The sequence below is a fragment of the Nansenia antarctica genome (genome assembly GCF_963989245.1).
Source record: "Nansenia antarctica genome assembly, chromosome: 19".
NCBI classification, from domain to species: domain Eukaryota; kingdom Metazoa; phylum Chordata; class Actinopteri; order Argentiniformes; family Microstomatidae; genus Nansenia; species Nansenia antarctica.
In genome coordinates this window covers 24,247,021-24,266,351 of record NC_137692.1, presented here as the reverse complement: position 1 = coordinate 24,266,351, position 19,331 = coordinate 24,247,021, and the positions used below count along the sequence as shown (strand labels likewise).

The 19,331-nt window shown below is 44.1% G+C and overlaps 1 protein-coding gene across 1 annotated transcript; it reads right to left on the bottom strand.

Moving 5' to 3' along the window:
- Nucleotides 1-1,955: 1,955 nt before the first annotated feature.
- nlrx1 (NLR family member X1) lies at nt 1,956-18,675 on the bottom strand (the record flags this gene model as incomplete). The annotated part of the gene is made up of 11 exons (XM_080549077.1): nt 1,956-3,690; nt 4,164-4,415; nt 6,622-6,708; nt 8,479-8,574; nt 9,256-9,590; nt 10,795-11,198; nt 11,704-12,010; nt 12,322-12,612; nt 13,412-14,094; nt 14,780-14,919; nt 18,668-18,675. 11 exons carry the CDS (start codon nt 18,673-18,675, stop codon nt 3,324-3,326), a joined length of 2,970 nt encoding a protein of 989 aa, XP_080405203.1. The 3' UTR covers nt 1,956-3,323.
- Between the last annotated feature and the right edge of the window lie 656 nt (nt 18,676-19,331).

Genomic DNA, 19,331 nt, shown 5'->3' with positions numbered 1-19,331 from the left:
AACAGAAAGGCTCTTTGCCTTGGGCCCACTGCTCTCATCTTCAATGTTCCCCATGATCTGCCCAGGGGAGCTCTACATTAAGCTCATATGCACACAGTGCACACAACAACTCAAACATGGCCTTACTTACTTACTTACCCAGGCCTTTAGATTCCCTAGGGAACATAAGCCATCGATGAAACCCCTCCATCCTCTCCGGTCTTGTGCTCTCCGATCCAGTTGTTGCCATGGCAGCCCTTCCGCCTTCATCTCCTGTTCTGTGGATCTTCTCCAGGTGGTTCTAGGTCTTCCTCTCTTCCTCCTGCCTTGTGGGTTCCATGTTAGAGCTGCTGCTCTGTGATTGATTTGTTTTGTCTTCTGAGTGTGTGGCCTATCCAGTTCTGTTTTCTCTTCCTGATTTGGATTCTATTGTTAGTAGAATATCGAATAGAATACAATATTCTATCTATACAATATTCTATCTATACAATATTCTATCTATACAATATTCTATCTATACAATATTCTATCTATACAATATTCTATCTATACGATATTCTATCTATACGATATTCTATCTATACACTATTCTATCTATACAATATTCTATCTATACAATATTCTATCTATACAACATTCTATCTGTACAACATTCTATCTATACAATATTCTATCTATACAACATTCTATTTCTACAATATTCTATTTCTACAATATTCTATCTATACAATATTCTATCTATACAATATTCTATCTATACAACATTCTATCTATACAATATTCTATCTATACAACATTCTATCTATCTTGTTTGGTGAGTTCCCACAGGTTGCTGTGTGAGATGGTGTTGGGCCAGTAGATTATTGGTATGTTGTTGTTGTTGATTCACATATCTTTGGTTTTTGATGAGTTGGTTTTGAGCCCAAGTGAAGCAGCTATTATCTCTAGTTTGTGTGATTTTTCCTCAAAGGCTCTTGATGATGCTGATGAACGTTGGTGGGACGCCACAGTGCGCCATCAATTTCCATCTCCAGCATCTCCCGATCCACACTGTCAAAAGGCTTTTCAAAATCTATGAAATTGACATAGAAAGGAGAGTTCCATTCAATGGATTGCTCAATGATAATCCTGAGGGTGACTATTTGTATTCCACAAGGTCTATTACTATTCCTCTCCAGTTACACTTAATGAATGAAAACCTTTATTGTCCCCAATGGGGAAATGTTGTTGTCAAACAGCTTAGTTAGGGCAGACAGAAAACATTCAATAAATAAATAAAACAGTGCAGGCTCAATAAGTAAAAAGTGCAAGATAAAGTGCTCAAGTGCATGTAGTAGCAGTCTTAACGGCCTCTCAGCTCCAGGTCTCCCCCACCCTGCAGGGCCTGGTTGCCTAGAGCGCCCCCTAGCGCATGGGGTTAACAAGGCATACTGTTGGCACTATCAATGGCATACATAACACTGGATGATCATGATGTACTCATCATTTACTGAAGATTAGGTATGTCACTATGTGTGTCGGTTCAAATATTGTTTGTAGTGTTTGTAATAATTGTTTTGTATATTTCATCATTTCAAAAGTTCTGAACATCGGTGTTTCTAGCTTCAACAGCATAAGAGCAGTAGGGTTCTAAAGATTGCAAAGTTTGGTGCCTATTGACCTCTATGTTAATCTTAGGGCTTTTAAGGACTCTTAAAAGTGTAATAGGTAGATGAAGCAAGCAACTGTGCATGTTTGCATAGAATGCATGTTTTAAAAGTAATTCGTTTTTCTTAACTTAAAAGCTGTAGCAATAATAATAATAATAATAATAATAATAATAATAGTAATTATTATTATTATTAAGTATGTCAAATAACATTAGTGTGTTGCTTCGCATGCACACTATTTACACACTGCAGTGAGATACTAATCGGGGGAGGCATTATGACCATGACACAGGCATATCTTTAATTGTTTATAGAAACACAGAAACATTAACATGTATCTACTGTAGCTACATCGTCCAAGAGGCAAACAGCGTCTGAAATGAATGCATTGTTGTTGTCAATATTTCATAGAGCTAGGATACACACATTATAATATTAACACAAAAATAGCAACCAGCAGTCCTCTCACAACATACAGTTTACATCTATATTTACAATGAGGCAGCACTGTGTGAACCACATGACCCTAACCACATGACCCGAACCACATGACCCTAACCACATGACCCATGGCTTGAGATGAAATAGATTTGACACAAATAGTAATACTAAATTATCCACATACATCACTGTTGTCATTACTGTTAATGGTAGGCTATCTATAGTAGCTGTTGCAAGCAATCAGTTGTCCCTTGTGTAGGGTGACAAATATCTGTAAAACATTAAAATAATAATAATAATAATAATAATAATAATATTGTAATGTTTCCACATACGAGTCGAAGGCGAAAGTCAAATGCACCAACCCTACGGTTTAATAAACCACCAACACCGCCCCAGACAAACAACTGCGTAGAACGGCGTAGCAAAGCAACACTTCTCATCAAGGCCCACAGGAGTGGACAGACTAGGTGTGCTAATCGCTGAAATAACTGTCCCCCATCCTGATGAAAATGCCTATGGTGTGTACATGAGCGCATACACGTGCACGTGCATGAAGGTGCGGTACACTTATGGGCGTTTGAAAGCGTGGTCACCCTGCCTTCTGTGCAATGTTTGCTCCATTTTCAAGTATCAATCCACATTGACGTACACTATCATACACACGTACACTATCATATCAATTTGTTGTTCCTACAAACAATGGCTAAACGATCAAAGTGAAAAGTAGCAACCAACCACAACAACCATAAGGATATTAAGGAAATACATTATAAGCAAAAATAGGCTCCTACATAAGGCACGTCCTATGGTAGTATATGGAAAAATGCATCACATATGTATCACATTTAAACCAAATCAACACACAATCAACACACTACTCGTGCAATCAGCAAAGTGGGACAATGGGATCATGTACTTTCCTCGTAGGCCTGCCAAGTTCAATTTCAGTTTCACCCAATATGTATTTGTTATTTTTGATGCTGATACACATGGCTATTTCCATATTCACATATTAGAATACCATAGGGCTCATGCTACGGTTGAAGAACTGGAAGACTGGATTTGTATTTGTATATACTGGACCAAACAATTAATTCACAAAACCTACTGCGTTTGACTCTCGGGGGGTCCTGATGACCACTAGACTGAGTTAGTCTGCTGAGCTAAAGGTCGTTAAAGGTATTAGCTCAGGGAGCTAACCCAGATCTCCCAGACAGGACGACTCATCATTTAGACACATCTGTGATGTCATCAGCCTTTGGCGACGCCCCCAGCTCCAGATGGCTTGTCTTTCTCCAGCAAGCGCAGGGTCTGTCTGACGTCCCTCTCCACCCGGCGGAAGTGGAGCCTCTTCCAGAAGCTGGGCTGCTGCTTCCTGCCCCACTCCAGGTCCCTGAGGAAGACCTGCAGCTGTTGGCGTACGCGCTGGGGCTCCCACACCGTGGCGTTCTTACGGATGACGCTCAGGATGTTGTGCCAGTTCTCCGAGATGTCCGAGCCCTCCGTGACCGAGGCCAGGACCCTCACGCGCCTCCCCGTACCCTTCTGGGCCACCGCAGGGACCCCGCGCACGTACAGGGTCTGCTTCCCAGCATCGCTCAGGGGGTTCAGGTACAAGCTGCCGGTAACAACGGAAATACGTTACACCACAGTAAGTTACACACAGAGAGAGTGACTGTGATTGTGACACATTTTAGCTGCGATTTTCGCTCATTTTTGTTCAGCACACAACACACAACACACATACACACTCCACACATACACACCCAACCACCCAACCCACCCACATAGTAGTTAGATGACATGTTACAGTTCGTGAGCTTAGAATGATAAGGTTCTATCTCCGTTTAGGGCAGTTCAGAGATATTGAGCGTCAAAGTTTTTACATTCCATTATGTTCTGTGAGATGGAACCTTTGTATTTTATTAATTACTAACTCAAAAATGTCAACATTTTAAAAAATAACACCACACAGGCATTAATAAACACCTAACGGATCAGATTATGTAAAAAAAAAAAAAAATCAATTTTGACAAAAATGGAGATAGAACCTTATAATTCTAACGTCACGATGTTTACAGTTGTCCTTACTGCACGGTGTGTACGCTGGGGTGTTCCCTGCAGGCGTCCACCAGGGAGAGAGCGGCGTTGTCTCCTATGTTATTGTAGGCAACGTTGAGCTCCTGCAGGCCGGCGTGCTGGTGGATCCCCTGGGCCAGGAGGTGGGCGCCCTGGTCCCCCAGCCCCGTGTGCATCAGAGACAGCGTCTGGAGGGACTGGTTCCCTGGCAGGGCCTCCAGCAGACACAGAGCCCCCGCCTCCATCAGAGGGTTGTCACACAGCCTGGAGAGATGGGCCGGAACACTCAGATCACGTGTCACAGTCACGTGATGCTGGAGGAGGCGAGGTGAGGCAGGAGCACCTGTGCTGTATTGGGTTGTTAAGTCTGACGTCAAACGTGACGTTTAGCAATTTCCGGGGTCCAAACCAGAAATTCCCCGCACCAGAGTACCAGTGTACTACAGCGGTAGAATGACAGTTCAATCGTTTTTTTAGACTCGGATCTATTCATACAACAAGGGACACAGCAGCACTTTCCCGTTTTTCCCATATTGTCAGCGTCTTTGAGCCTCGGAAAAGCGCTGTATAAATATAATGTATTATTATTATTACTGAGGCATTTCGAAGACAGCGCCTCAGCCAACTTTGGACCCGGAAACACGTCACGACTTAACAACCGAATAGTGTATTTTTGCACATACCTCTTTGATATAGCCTCTTTTATACATCTGTATATTACATACTGTACATAAGCTACCTTAACTGTACATGGCTCATGACTGTATATACCTATAAACTACCATACATGCCATACTGTACCTATCACTATCATTGTCATGTTTTTATATCATGTTCTTATATCACTATTTGCACTTCTGGTTAGATGCTAAAATGCATTTCGTTGTCTGGTACTTGTACTCTGCAATGGCAATAAAGTTAAATCTAATATAATCTAATCTAATCTGTGCTCTACTGTGGGCCAGAGTGACGTACAGTAGCACTAACCTGCATTATTATTATTGATATTATTATTATTAGTGGTGGTGGTGGTGGTAGTGGTAGTGGTAGTGGTAGTGGTAGTGGTAGTGGTGGTGGTGGTGGTGGTGGTGGTGGTGGTGGTAGTGGTGGTTAGTAGTAGTAGTAGTAGTAGTAGTAGTAGTAGTAGTAGTAGTAGTAGTAGTAGTAGTAGTAGTAGTAGTAGTAGTAGTAGTAGTAGTAGTAGTAGTAGTAGTAGTAGTAGTAGTAGTAGTAGTAGTAGTAGTAGTAGTAGTAGTAGTAGTAGTAGTAGTAGTAGTAGTAGTAGTAGTAGTAGTAGTAGTAGTAGTAGTAGTAGTAGTAGTAGTAGTAGTAGTAGTAGTAGTAGTAGTAGTAGTAGTAGTAGTAGTAGTAGTAGTAGTAGTAGTAGTAGTAGTAGTAGTAGTAGTAGTAGTAGTAGTAGTAGTAGTAGTAGTAGTAGTAGTAGTAGTAGTAGTAGTAGTAGTAGTAGTAGTAGTAGTAGTAGTAGTAGTAGTAGTAGTAGTAGTAGTAGTAGTAGTAGTAGTAGTAGTAGTAGTAGTAGTAGTAGTAGTAGTAGTAGTAGTAGTAGTAGTAGTAGTAGTAGTAGTAGTAGTAGTAGTAGTAGTAGTAGTAGTAGTAGTAGTAGTAGTAGTAGTAGTAGTAGTAGTAGTAGTAGTAGTAGTAGTAGTAGTAGTAGTAGTAGTAGTAGTAGTAGTAGTAGTAGTAGTAGTAGTAGTAGTAGTAGTAGTAGTAGTAGTAGTAGTAGTAGTAGTAGTAGTAGTAGTAGTAGTAGTAGTAGTAGTAGTAGTAGTAGTAGTAGTAGTAGTAGTAGTAGTAGTAGTAGTAGTAGTAGTAGTAGTAGTAGTAGTAGTAGTAGTAGTAGTAGTAGTAGTAGTAGTAGTAGTAGTAGTAGTAGTAGTAGTAGTAGTAGTAGTAGTAGTAGTAGTAGTAGTAGTAGTAGTAGTAGTAGTAGTAGTAGTAGTAGTAGTAGTAGTAGTAGTAGTAGTAGTAGTAGTAGTAGTAGTAGTAGTAGTAGTAGTAGTAGTAGTAGTAGTAGTAGTAGTAGTAGTAGTAGTAGTAGTAGTAGTAGTAGTAGTAGTAGTAGTAGTAGTAGTAGTAGTAGTAGTAGTAGTAGTAGTAGTAGTAGTAGTAGTAGTAGTAGTAGTAGTAGTAGTAGTAGTAGTAGTAGTAGTAGTAGTAGTAGTAGTAGTAGTAGTAGTAGTAGTAGTAGTAGTACTGCATTATACAATATCTATCTGTAAGTATTGTCATTATAACAATTGTCAATATGTCATTTTTCCTTGGTGGACACAAGCCATAAACAAGGTGACACATTTAGGTGGCAATCTCAATGCATTTGTTACTTTAACCCTTCTCATACCTACTGTAGGTTGCATGGTAAACACTTCCTCATTATGACCTGTGTTGGGGTCTGGGGTTAAGGCCCCTAGGTCAGGTAGCCTGGCATTGAGAGAGTGAGTGAGGGTCTTACTGGAGCAACTTAACACAACTGTTGGGGTCTAGTAGAAGATCTCTCAAGAGGATGCATGACTCAGGACCCAGGCTGTTAAACTGGAGACTGAAGACAACACACACACACGCACGCACACACACGCGCGCGCACACACACGCGCACACGCACACACACACACACACACACACACACACACACACACACACACACACACACACACACACACACACACACACACACACACACACACGTGTTAGCTTTCCAAGCAGCAATATCTGTTACAATCAATCAAGAGAACACTGTTAAAACATAAACAACATTGATTCAAACCATGTTGCATGCTTGTGTTACAACAAGAACAGGCCAGGGTTGTAATCTTCTGATAACACCAGATAAGAGATACAGGGCAGCCTGCTGGAGGCAGACATCAGGACAGGCTTGTTGGAATGCACGGAACGGACCTAGGAATGGTATCAAACACACATGTTTTATACCACTGGTTCTCAACCCTCTCCTCGGGGACCACCAGCCGTTCCACATATTTGATCTGTTCCACCACCAGCACACCTGATTCAACTAATCAAATCATAATTGCTTTGCACTTGATTAGTTGAATCAGGTGTGCTGGTGGTGGAACAGATCAAATATGTGGAACGGCTGGTGGTCCCCGAGGAGAGGGTTGAGAACCACTGTTTTATACCATTCCTTTATTTCTTTTTTATTTAATCAGACCTAAAAAGCCCATTGAGACACAAAGTCGAAAATGCAAAGGAGACCAGGCAGAGGAAACAGCAGCAATACAACATTACAACATGTAAAACATACAATCCAACCAGCCCAACAACATCATCATCTGGCCTACAGAACACATTTACACTCCTCCTGAATAGTTTTGCATCAGAGTCTTAAGGCCAATGCACACGGCCCCGATTTTGTCGCACCGCCGAATTCGATTCCATTGTTTTGAATGAGACAATGCACACGGCGTGCGATGCGATATTGTCGCACGACAACATTCGATTCTCCATACACACCCACACACTTCGGTGGTGTGAATTGAGAATCGAATGTTGTCGTGCGACAAAATCGGGGCCGTGTGCATTGGCCTTTAAACTAATTTCCTAATTTCATTCCGTCCCATGCATTACACAGAACCCGTCCTCTAATTTCTACCTCCACCAGCCTCCCCTGGTAGAGATACAGTAATGTCTAATGTTGTAGGACATTGCATAACAGCCTAATGTCCCTTTACTCCATTGAAAGTGTTTTCTAGTCTCTGGGAAACCAGCCCCAGGTATAAAGGCAAATTAGTTCAGCAAGTCAGAACACATTTATGATAAAGCCAAAAACCAGATGGATCAAGTTAGGACCTGATAATATGTCACTGTGCTGTTAATGATTTGAACACTTGCTGCTCCCAAACATTCACCACCACTACAACCCAGGATGGCTGAGTGACATGGCTGTATGTTTGTACACCTCCCAGTACATGGAGGATCTACAGATCAGTAAAGCTGTTGGTCACATTAACCACCTGTTAAAGATGATACAGTAAGACAATTATGTCGTTTTCCCAAACCCAGATTAAGCCTAGAATGTTCAATGGAGAATCTCTATGGAAAAAAACAACTCTAGTCAAAGAGTAGGCTTAATCATTGTTTAGTAAATCTACCCCAATAACTAAAGGTGAACAGATGGGACATGTTAGATAGATGAGTGCATCTAGGTGTATATGTACTCTAATGAAGTTTAGTCTAGAGTGATGATAGTACTCATCGCAAACGACAAGTGATCGATCTAGTGAGTTGGTCACAAAGGCCTCTTGTTATCTTCACAGCTCCTGAGAGCTTTTAGAGACAGGTGTGTGAGTCTCACTTGATGTTGTGTGTGTGTCGGAAGGCAGGAGACAGCATCTTCAGCAGGCTCTGGGTCAGGTGGCATGAAGACAGGTTTAGCTCCTCCATGTGAAACCTGGAGATGTTCAACAGTGTGTTTGAACCAGAGGGAACAAGAACACAGAGCATCAGAGGAAGGAAAGGGATGAACAAGGTAATTAACACCAGGACAGCCGTGCCTTTTTTACCTACTAAAAGAGCCGCCTCGGGGGTCAAACGACCATAGTCTTTACAATGCTCAAGCTGCTACTTACACACAACGACCACTAGTCGGCCGCTTGTAAATTAGCCTGCTTCCTATACAGAAAAACGGCAAAAAAGCTTTATATTAGCTTATCCTGATGTGATTTTGAAAATGTAAGGATACTGGGTGGTAGAACGCACATATCTAGGAAAAGTCATGAAAGGAGGGTCCTGACATTTGATAGAGTGCAAAGATCTAAAAATGTTCTTTACTCACATGGGTCAAATGACCCCTCATGCTGTTCTAGTGTTAAAGCCACCCCATCACCCCAAACACTGTGTGTTTACATTTCTCCAGCTCCGTCGCTCAGCTGTTTACCAAAAAAGTGAGTGGGGGGGAGGGGACCCGTTTGTTGTTCTTTGAATTACAGATTGCACTTTTAAGACACTGCATAATAATAATAATAATAATAATAATAATAATAGTGATAATAATAATAATAATAATAAAATAATAATAACAATAGCAATAATACTACTACTAATAATAATAATAATAATAAATAACTGTTACCTGGAGGGGGCGCAGGCGATCACAGAGCTGAGGACGAAGCACTTGAGCGGCGTCATGCGAACGTGGGAGAGGTTGATGCTCCGGAGCTTCAGTAGAACCTCGGCGGTGAGCCGGGGGTTCTGGAACTCGTACAGCAGCACCAGCAGGTCCATCAGCTCCTCCGGCGGCTGAGGCTTGCTGATCTCCCTGACCAGGTACACCTGCAGCATGCGCGTGATCTGGGACACCGCGGTGCTCTTGATGCTGCAGCCCAGCTGCTCGAGCAGGACCCGGTTCCCATAATGCAACAGGCCGCCCATGAAGATGGGGTAGAGCTCGAAGGCCCGGCAGGACTCCTGTGACAGGGTACATACAGGAATCTTGAGGTTAATTTGAAAGTGACAGTTGGATCTAAGTGACAGTTGGATCTAAGTGACAGTTGACACTAGAACAGCCGTGTCTATGTTGCCTAGTGAACATATTGAGGGGCGGCGGTAGCCTAGTGGTTAGAGAGGCCGCCGGCAGGCAACCGGAAGGTCGCTGGTTCGATCCCCCGCCCGCCATGCAGGAGGGAGCTGCGTGTGCCCTTGAGCAAGGCACTGACTTAACCCTTAATTGCTCCAGAGGCGTCGACTATGGCTGACCCTGTGCCTAGAGCAAAAAAATACCACATTCCACCAATTGATTGACAAGTTGATTGCCATGGCAAATAAAACATTATTATTATGTTTTGGCTTTTCTATTCATCTATTACCTTTATAATATAGTTTATGGATGAGGTGTGGTGGTGAATGGTAACTGACTTATATATATAGCTCCTTATTCCAAAGCGCTTTACAATGGCCTCTCATTCACACACACATTCGCACACCGATGGCGGCAAGCTACCATGCAAGGCGCCGGCCTGCTCATTGGGAGCAATTTGGGGTTCAGTGTCTTGCCCAAGGACACCTCAACATGTGGCCAGCCGGGTTCAAACCGCCCATCAGCAGACTGTGCGATCATTAGATAGCCGGCTCTACCTCCTGAGCCACAGCCGACCTTTATCTAACCTCACTCTCTCACTCAGCCTGGCTAAGAAGAAACAGTGATACTAGTAGACATGCATGTAAAACCAAGAAACAATATTTAATAGTTGGTGAGCTTAGAATGATAAGGTTCTATCTCCGTTTAGAATGATAAGGTTCTATCTCCGTTTAGAATGATAAGGTTCTATCTCCGTTTAGAATGATAAGGTTCTATCTCCGTTTAGAATGATAAGGTTCTATCTCCGTTTAGAATGATAAGGTTCTATCTCTGTTTAGGGTAGTTCAGAGATATTGAGCGTCAAAGTTTTTACATTCCATTATGTTCTGTGAGATGGAACCTTTGTATTTTATAAATTACTAACTCAAAAATGTCAACATTAAAAAAAATATCACCACACAGGCATTAATAAACACCTAATGTTTACAGATGATGTAAAAAACTAAATTCTGACCAAAAATTGAGATAAAACCTTATAATTCTAACATCACATGTTATGGCAGAGAAGCCAGAGCAAAGACGCAGCTGACCCACCTCCTGCTGAGGCTGGGGGCCGTGAACTCCCAGCAGGCTTTGCTCCACCTGGTCCAGGACGTCCTCGTTGAAGCTGTCCTCCGAGCGGAACATCTCCGACGCCATGGTCCTGGCGATGCGTCCTCTGTTGCGGCCGCTGAAGCGTTCGAACAGGCTGGGGAAGAGCTTGAGCAGGTTGAAGACGGCGAAGAGTCGCAGGGGGATGAACTTGGAGAGGATGGTGACCAGGGTGTTGACGTCCTCCCCGACCTGGCCGATGGCTACGGACACCTGCTTGCTCAGCTTCTCCAGGGCCGTCTTGTTCTCCCCCAGGACCACGTAGAGAGCGGCCAGGTACTCCTGCATGGCGGGGACCGCGAAGACGTAGCGCCTCTCCTTCTCCTCCTCGTCCCCCCCCGTCCCACCTGTTAGATCAGATAGTATTTCACTGTTAGATTTTAGTGGGATTTCTTTATAATATAATTCTGTGTGTCATTGCTCTATCACACCGTTCAGTGATTGTCTGCCCTGTTTAGAAGATGATCCCTGCATCGGGCAGCCTGACCTGACAGTCGGTAGATACCCCGAACGTGGGTGTCTGCGGGCTGGCGTCAGGGTGACTAATGTTGATTATTACGATGTGGCACGGTGATCCAAGGCTTATCTGACTCCCAGTGTATTTAACCCATCCTGGGCTAGAGGGTGATTGTTCATATGCTTGTACTAATAAATTAATGGAATTAATAAACTCTGTTAAGTACTCATTGGACCCGTGTTGGAATATTCTCTTTCTTGTCAACTCGTGTATGCTGCACACCTAATCTATCCTGAGATGACACAACGCATTTAAGATCACAATCCTCAATAGATTGATCCATTCCATCATTTTACCGACAAGACGATTCTACACACCGCACGCCAGACTTTTACTCTCCACGCACGGCACCAGGAAGAAGTCCAGGACGTCCGTGCGGAACACGGCGAGCTGGCGGAGTTCCTCGTCCGTCTTGATCTCCCCGCCCACCCACTGCTCGAGCTCCTCCTCCGAGAAGGAGCTGCGTTTGTTGGTGACGCCGTCGAAGGCCAGTTTGCCCACCGTACGGACCACGTAGAGCATCAGAGAGGGAGGACACGCCCCCTGGGAGGACACGCCCCCGCCGCCCATCTCCAGCACCTCCCCTCCAAAGTTGAGTCTCAGGAAGCTGGTGTAGATGCCGGTCAGGGTGCGGATCGGCGCCTGTGTAGCAGAGTTGCAGGACAGTGAGGGTTATCTGACGAGCCTGAATATGACTTATGTAAGCAGCAATCTCCTACTACATCATTTGTAAAACCTACCAGAATTCCTTATGATATTATTTCCCCAAATTGCTTTGCACTTGATTAGTTGAATCAGGTGTGCTGGTGGTGGAACAGATCAAATATGTAGAACGGCTGGTGGTCCTCGAGGAGAGGTTTGAGAACCACTGGTCTATACGGATGCAGCAGTCACACACGTTACTCGTTCATACCATAACTATGTAGTAGTAGTAGTAGTAGTAGCTGTTGTACCTTGGCATCGGTGAAGTGTAGGAAGTGCAGGGTGGCACAGGTGAGCCAGCAGTAGGAGGGCAGGAAGCAGGCCGCAGCCAGCTGGCTCTCTCTCTGCAGGTTCAGGTAGAGCAGCTGGATGAGCGACTGGGCCTCGCTGCTGGGGTCTCCACACTGCTGCATCAGCCTGCTGGTGAAGTAGGCTCGCTGACGGTCTGGGTCGTTGAAGCCACATATCTGGGCGTAGCGGTTCACATACTTGTTAGGGATGCGGTCCAGGGCAGACAGCCTGGTGGTCACCAAGACACTGGCCTGAAAGAGTGAAGTTAACCATAGAAAACAACTTAAAGGGGTTAAAGTTGGGAATCAGACCATAACAAAGCTGAGGGATGGGGCTGGAGAAATGTAACATCTCTCAAATTCATAGACAGAGCTGTGCATGCAAATACTGACCATCCATCCATGAGATCAAAATGATAATTTTTATCCATGTTCTGAAGCTGTGTACAAAAATGTCTGTGTCAATCCCATATTGTCCCTTTAGTAGAGTACTAGGCCTAACTAGAACAACATACTCTGTAAAACAGCAACTCAGTCCCTTTTTTTGAATGGAACAGTACACAGCAGAACTGAACAGACAGCACCTACTCAGAATAAAACACACCGAGTCTCATGTAAACAGAGAAGCAGTGTAAATGGACTGACTTATATAGCGCCTTATTCCAAAGCGCTTTACAACGGCCTCTCATTCACCCATTCACACACACATTCACACACCAATGGCGGCAAGCTACCATGCAAGGCGCCGGCCCGCTCACTGGGAGCAATTTGGGGTTTCTTTTGTGTTGTGCCTTTTGTTTAGTTTTTTTCCCCTCCCACACTACAAGTGGCAACTTACTTACACCCTTTATGTTACGGCTCCCCCTAGACGTAGAGCCATAAGACCTGGGGTTCGTAACAAGTGTCTTGCCCAAGGACACTTCGACATGTGGCCAGCCGGGGCTCGAACCGCCGATCTGCCGACCTTGCGATCATTAGACGGCGGCTCTACCTCCTGAGACACAGCCTCTACCTCCTGCGCCACAACCGCCCAGTGTAGTTTTCTCCTTACCTCAGGCAAGAGGTACTTCCTCAGCAGGTTGACCACGACGGCCCCGGAAGGCAGCGCCTCGTTGGGGTCGCTGCACAGCTCCGTGGAGCCCATCCGGAAGTCCAGCTTCATCTTCTCCATCCCGTTGAAGAGGAACAGCACGTCCCTGGCCCCCGCGTCGCCCGCTCCGCTCAGCAGAGGGGTGTTCTTCAGGTGCAGGTACTTCCTGCTCACCAGGTCCCTCAGAGAGGTGGTGCGAGACACCTGGGACAGGTCCTCGCAGGAGAACGGGACCAGCAGCTTGAACTGGGTCAGGGTGGAGCCGGCGCACCAGTCCAGGACCAGCTTCCTCACCACGGTGCTCTTGCCCGTCCCGATGGCGCCGTACAGCAGCACGTTGAGCCCCCGCTCCTGGCCTCCTCCGTGGCCCTGGGAGGTCTCGAACAGGTCCTGCACCGTGACAGAGGTGCTCGGGGCGGTCAAGCCCTGGGGGGAGGTGGTCAGGGCAGGGCCTCGCCCCTCCGCGGGCTTCCTCTCCAGGATCAGGGGGTCTACGTGCATGGTCTCCGGGGTGAAGTAGCCCCCGAACTGCTTCTCTTCCTGGGGGAGGTGGCTGAACCACAGGGCCAGCTTCTTCTTATGGATCTCTATGGGGTCTGTGGTGGTGGTGGAACCAATAGAACATGAACCATGAACATTCTCTTCTGTTTATCATGAGCACAGAAATGACTAGAATACAATACAGTAAGTGAGATGTTTCCTGTACTGCAATAAAGCTTTTTCTTTTACCCACTCTACACTCTACTAAAATTACCATTCTACCCATTCTGGACTATGGCAACCTAATTTACAGGATAGTTTTAAAATAACCTCCCCCTGGTCCCTGCTGTTTTTATATATACTGTTTTATATACTGTATATGTTGTAATGTTGTATTTGTATTTTGTTAGCATGTTTTTAAATTGACCTTTGCTTTTGTACTCATGTTTTATATTGTATATAATTGATTTGTGTTGTAATGACTTGCCCTCGTTCTGCCTCTTGGCCAGGTTGTCATTGTGAATGAGAACCGGTTCTCAATTGACTTACCTGATTAAATAAAGAAAATGAAAAAAATGTTGGCAACACTTTTAGTAAACAAAGAAAAGGGCAAAGAAAGAAAGACATGAGGCCTGAATCCTGAGCTGGTTTAAGAGACGGAATTCTGGGATTTGAGAAAGCGGCCTCATATAATCCACTTACATTCAAAGGGAATACTCCAGTACACATTCTTTACCTCTGCAAATGTAATGTGTCAATGTTTCAAGCCTAATCCATTCATACACACGGAGGACAACAGATGTATGGAATGCTCTGACACCTCACACAGTACACAGTGTGCTTACCTACCTGTCTCAGGTCCAGTGGAGCAGAAGCACCTGGGTGGAACGCCATTGGCTGGGTAGAGGCTGGGTGGAACGCCATTGGCTGGGTAGAGGGAGCAGAGCTTCACCCTCCTCCACACCCCCCCGCCTTGCAGGCAGAGCTGCCTGTGGGGAGGGACACACAGACACAGTCAGTCAGATACAGACAGACACACAGACAGACACACAGACAGACAGACAGGCAGACAGACACACAGACAGACACAGACAGGCAGACAGACAGACAGGCAGACAGACAGACAGGCACAGATACAGACAGACAGACAGACACACACACAAGCTCATTTACATGGGGTGATCAGAGTCAGGTGGTTAAAATGGATGACATGAATGCTCTTATCAAGTTGTACTTTGGAATTTAATTTAGCAATAAGGAAATTCTTTGTCTATCGGGAAGTGGCCAAATGCAAGGCTATCGTTGGATGCATCTTCGTGATCTTCGTGCCATTCGAAGGGGATTCGTGGTGCAACAAGATGTGATAAGATGTATCTAATTAATTGACCCTCAAGGTGTGGAACTGCGACGGCGATGGCAGTACTCTACCCCAGGTCCTAATGCACTCTGGGACATGGAGTCTTACTACAGTACTCTACCCGAGGTCCTAATGCCCTCTGGCATATGGAGTCTTACGACAAACTGAAGCCGTACGGAATAGGGATCAATGGTTGCATCGATGGCTATCAATGCATCCAAAATCTGAATGATTATAACTCCCCCTCCCCCCTCCCTTTCAGGAGAAAGAAGTAACTCAGTTGGTGGCCCAAATACTCTTCCGTACAATGGCACCTGCTCCTCTTACTTAGACAAATGTACACATTGTAAGTCGCTTTAAAAGCGTCTGCTAAATGGAAACAATGTCAATGTATTGTGTAAATGTCAGGAACCCAACCCTGCATGTGAACGGTTGTTTGTTTTGTCATCTTTAGCGACAGGGTAGGTTTATCTGATTGGTTTCACGTGTCGCTAGGAGTCACTTTCTGCAAAGGATTTCCCCTAGGTTTTCAGAACTAAGAAAACTGGGCCAGCACTGGCGGACTCAGGGGGGGGCAGGGGGGGCGACCGCCCCTCCTGGTGCCCCCACGGTTGAAAAACGTCTCTCTTAAGTGCCCTTTTGAGTGGCAAAAATGAGAGGACGTGCCCTATTGGTGCCCCTCCAATTGTCTAAACTTGACCATTTGCCCCCTCAGTTGAAAAACGTCGCACTAAAGTGCCCTTTTGAGTGTCAACATTAGAGGATGTGCCCTATTGGCTGCCCTTCCAATGGTCTAAACTTGACCATGTGCACTGATGGGGTCCCATGTTGTGCAGTAGATGCAGTAGGAGTCCACCACTGTGGGCCAGTCAAATTAAATACAGTTAATCTGGGTAAACATTCATTAAGAGTGTAACCCTGTGATCCGTACGCATAACGCAGAACTGTGATCCACACACACATCTTCATTACTAGGATTCCACTCATGTGGTGAAGACTCAAGTAAAAACCTATAATAATAATACGTTTGGTTACAACTTCCAACAGTCAAACTCTCTACATGGCTCTGTTCATATCCAAGATGGAAGACAATGAGATGAATCTTTTCTAGACCTGTGAAGGGAGATCATCCTGATGTGGCTGGTGACTCTGTCAGCCAGGGGGGGTCTGGGGGGGGCCACATCTACAGATAGAAATAAACACAAAATGTTGTTGCTGATAATAGCATCATTCACATATATATATAGTACTATAGTATCGTGAGCTTAGAATGATAAGGTTCTATCTCCGTTTAGAATGATAAGGTTCTATCTCCGTTTAGGGCAGTTCAGAGATATTGAGCGTCAAAGTTTTTACATTCCATTATGTTTTGTGAGATGGAACCTTTGTATTTTATTAATTACTAACTCAAAAATTTCATCATTTTAAAAATAACACAACACAGGCATTAATAAACACCTAATGGATCAGATTATGTAAAAAACTAAATTTTGACAAAAATGGAGATAGAATCTTATAATTCTAACGTCACGGTATGTTAGAGGTATTGTCATGTTCATAACAATACATATTTCTGCATAATAAATTACCTACTGTATTTTAAGCGTTACTTTACTTACTCCTCTGCCAAATAGAGATATTGGATTTACAAGGGCTGTGTGTGAGCACGCCTCTCCATCTCCTCTTCAGCACACCTGCACCCCTCCAGCATAGCCACATCCTGCTAGCGGGGGAGTCTCACTCTGAAATGGAAGTTTTAACAGTTATTCTTCATACCATTCTTTGATAACCATCCTGTTTATTCTCTTTTGCTTGGGGTGCATAAGAAACAAATTCACACATTTGATTAGAAAGGAAACATACAACAGAGAGACAGACAGAGACAGAGACAGACAGAGAGAGAGACAGACAGAGAGAGACAGAGACAGAGACAGAGAGAGACAGAGAGACAGACAGAGACAGACAGACAGAGAGAGAGACAGACAGAGAGAGACAGACAGAGACAGAGAGAGACAGACAGAGACAGAGAGAGACAGAGACAGAGAGAGAGAGAGAGAGACAAAGACAGACAGAGACAGACATATACAACAGTAGATACATGACTTACCTCATTCAACTATTTCCCATGTTAAGAGAACTTGACACCAGAGTTTACACACGCTCCCTGGGGAAGACCTCCCCTGCACGCTACAGTAGGTCTCTCAGATACTAGTGTTACTTGTATCACACCTGTTCACGTTAGCCCTGCAAACCTAACATGATACTAAACCATATCAATGACCTCCAACACTTACTGCTTATCAATGACCTCCAAAGTCTAACAGCAGTAACTGTTAGAAGTAAGACAGTAAGTAAAACTATTTAATAGGTTCCAAGCCAAAGAGATTTACAAAAACATTTGAATCACATGTCATGCATTCATACCATAGAGTCATAGAGGAGGAAGTGTATCTCCGGATGGGGGCAAGTAGAAAAAAATGTTCTATGTTCCCTCTTGCGTGCGGTGAGTGTTAAGCCTCTGTGCTGCTCCACTTTCAAGCTGTTTTCTTTAGTAGACATAGAGACATGCTGAGTCAGGAAGAGACACACAGAGGGGAGAGAGAGTGAGAGAGAGAGTGAAAGAGAGGGAGAGAGAGAGAGAGGGAGGGAGAGAGAGAGAGAGTGAAAGAGAGGGAGAGAGAGAGAGAGAGGGAGAGAGAGAGGGTGAAGAGAGAGAGAGAGAGAGAGAGAGAGAGAGAGAGAGAGAGAGAGAGAGAGAGAGAGAGAGAGAGAGACACACAGAGGGGAGAGACAGTGAGAGAAAAAGAGTGAGAGAGAGAGAGAGAGAGAGAGAGAGAGAGAGAGAGAGAGAGAGAGAGAGAGAGAGAGACAGACAGATCTCTCACAAACCATACAAGTTCCCCTGTGCAATCCCTTCTCAGTAGAGCTCAAGGCCCTCCTCCTGCTCCCTGTATCCACCTATCCCTGGTCACTCTTCTCTCTATGCAGAGAATGTCAGCCTCTTTCCGGGGAGGGGAGGGTGGATATTTACCCCAACAGTTTTAGATCAGACAGCACGCTAGACTGACAGCTGCCCCACAATACATTTGGACTAGTTACCATATTCACCAGGCTAGAAGACAGTATATGAGCCCAAATCAATTGATCAATAGCCTACTTTATATAGCCTACTAGTACTTGTAATGCACTGACCAATCGATGTTCTTGCAATGCACAGTTAAGTACAAGTACCCCTTGGCCCTTGTATTCCAATATTTCAAATTCCAATGAATTCTATTATTAGACTATTAATATCCCATTTATATCATTGATTCGTTAAAGGAGTATTAATTGAAGTTTCCTCCAATGTCTTTCTATAAGACAGGAACCATGCATGTTACCTTTCCATATCAGCAAATGTAACAGTGCAACAATGTTGTACTATCTATGTGGACTGCAACAGCAACCGACGCACACGCCAATGGAGACAGATTGTATATTGATACATTGTTGCTAGGTGATGAATCACCGGTAGTGAGAGTTGGAGAGTCTGGCTACATAGTAGCAAAATCACAACAGCTCAGTCCAGTTAACGTCGGAGACTTTAGTTGTGGAACGCCTCCGTATCATAGGTGGAACTACGGTGTCCTGACGGAGACAAATGTCCCTAATTTTCTGTGCGGAAATTTTTTCGGAATGTCGTGAGTCAATTCGGTGGCTTCCGCAGTCCAGTTTTAATATTGCCTTTAAATGACAAAATAATTAAATGAAGATTATAAAAACCCATCCTTTATATTGCATTTAAATGACAAAATAATGAAATTAAGATTATAAAAACCCATCCTTTATATTGCATTTAAATGACAAAATAACTAATTATTTATATATAAATTATATAATGATTAAAGCACTTTTAGCTGCAACGTTTGCAGGAAAAGCGCTATACAAATAAAGTTATTATTATTATTATTATTATTATTATTATTCGCTAAGGAGGCTCTACAATCCATTGAGTCTGATCTATTGACCACATTTGCACAGGGAAAATGGAACGGATAAACAAAA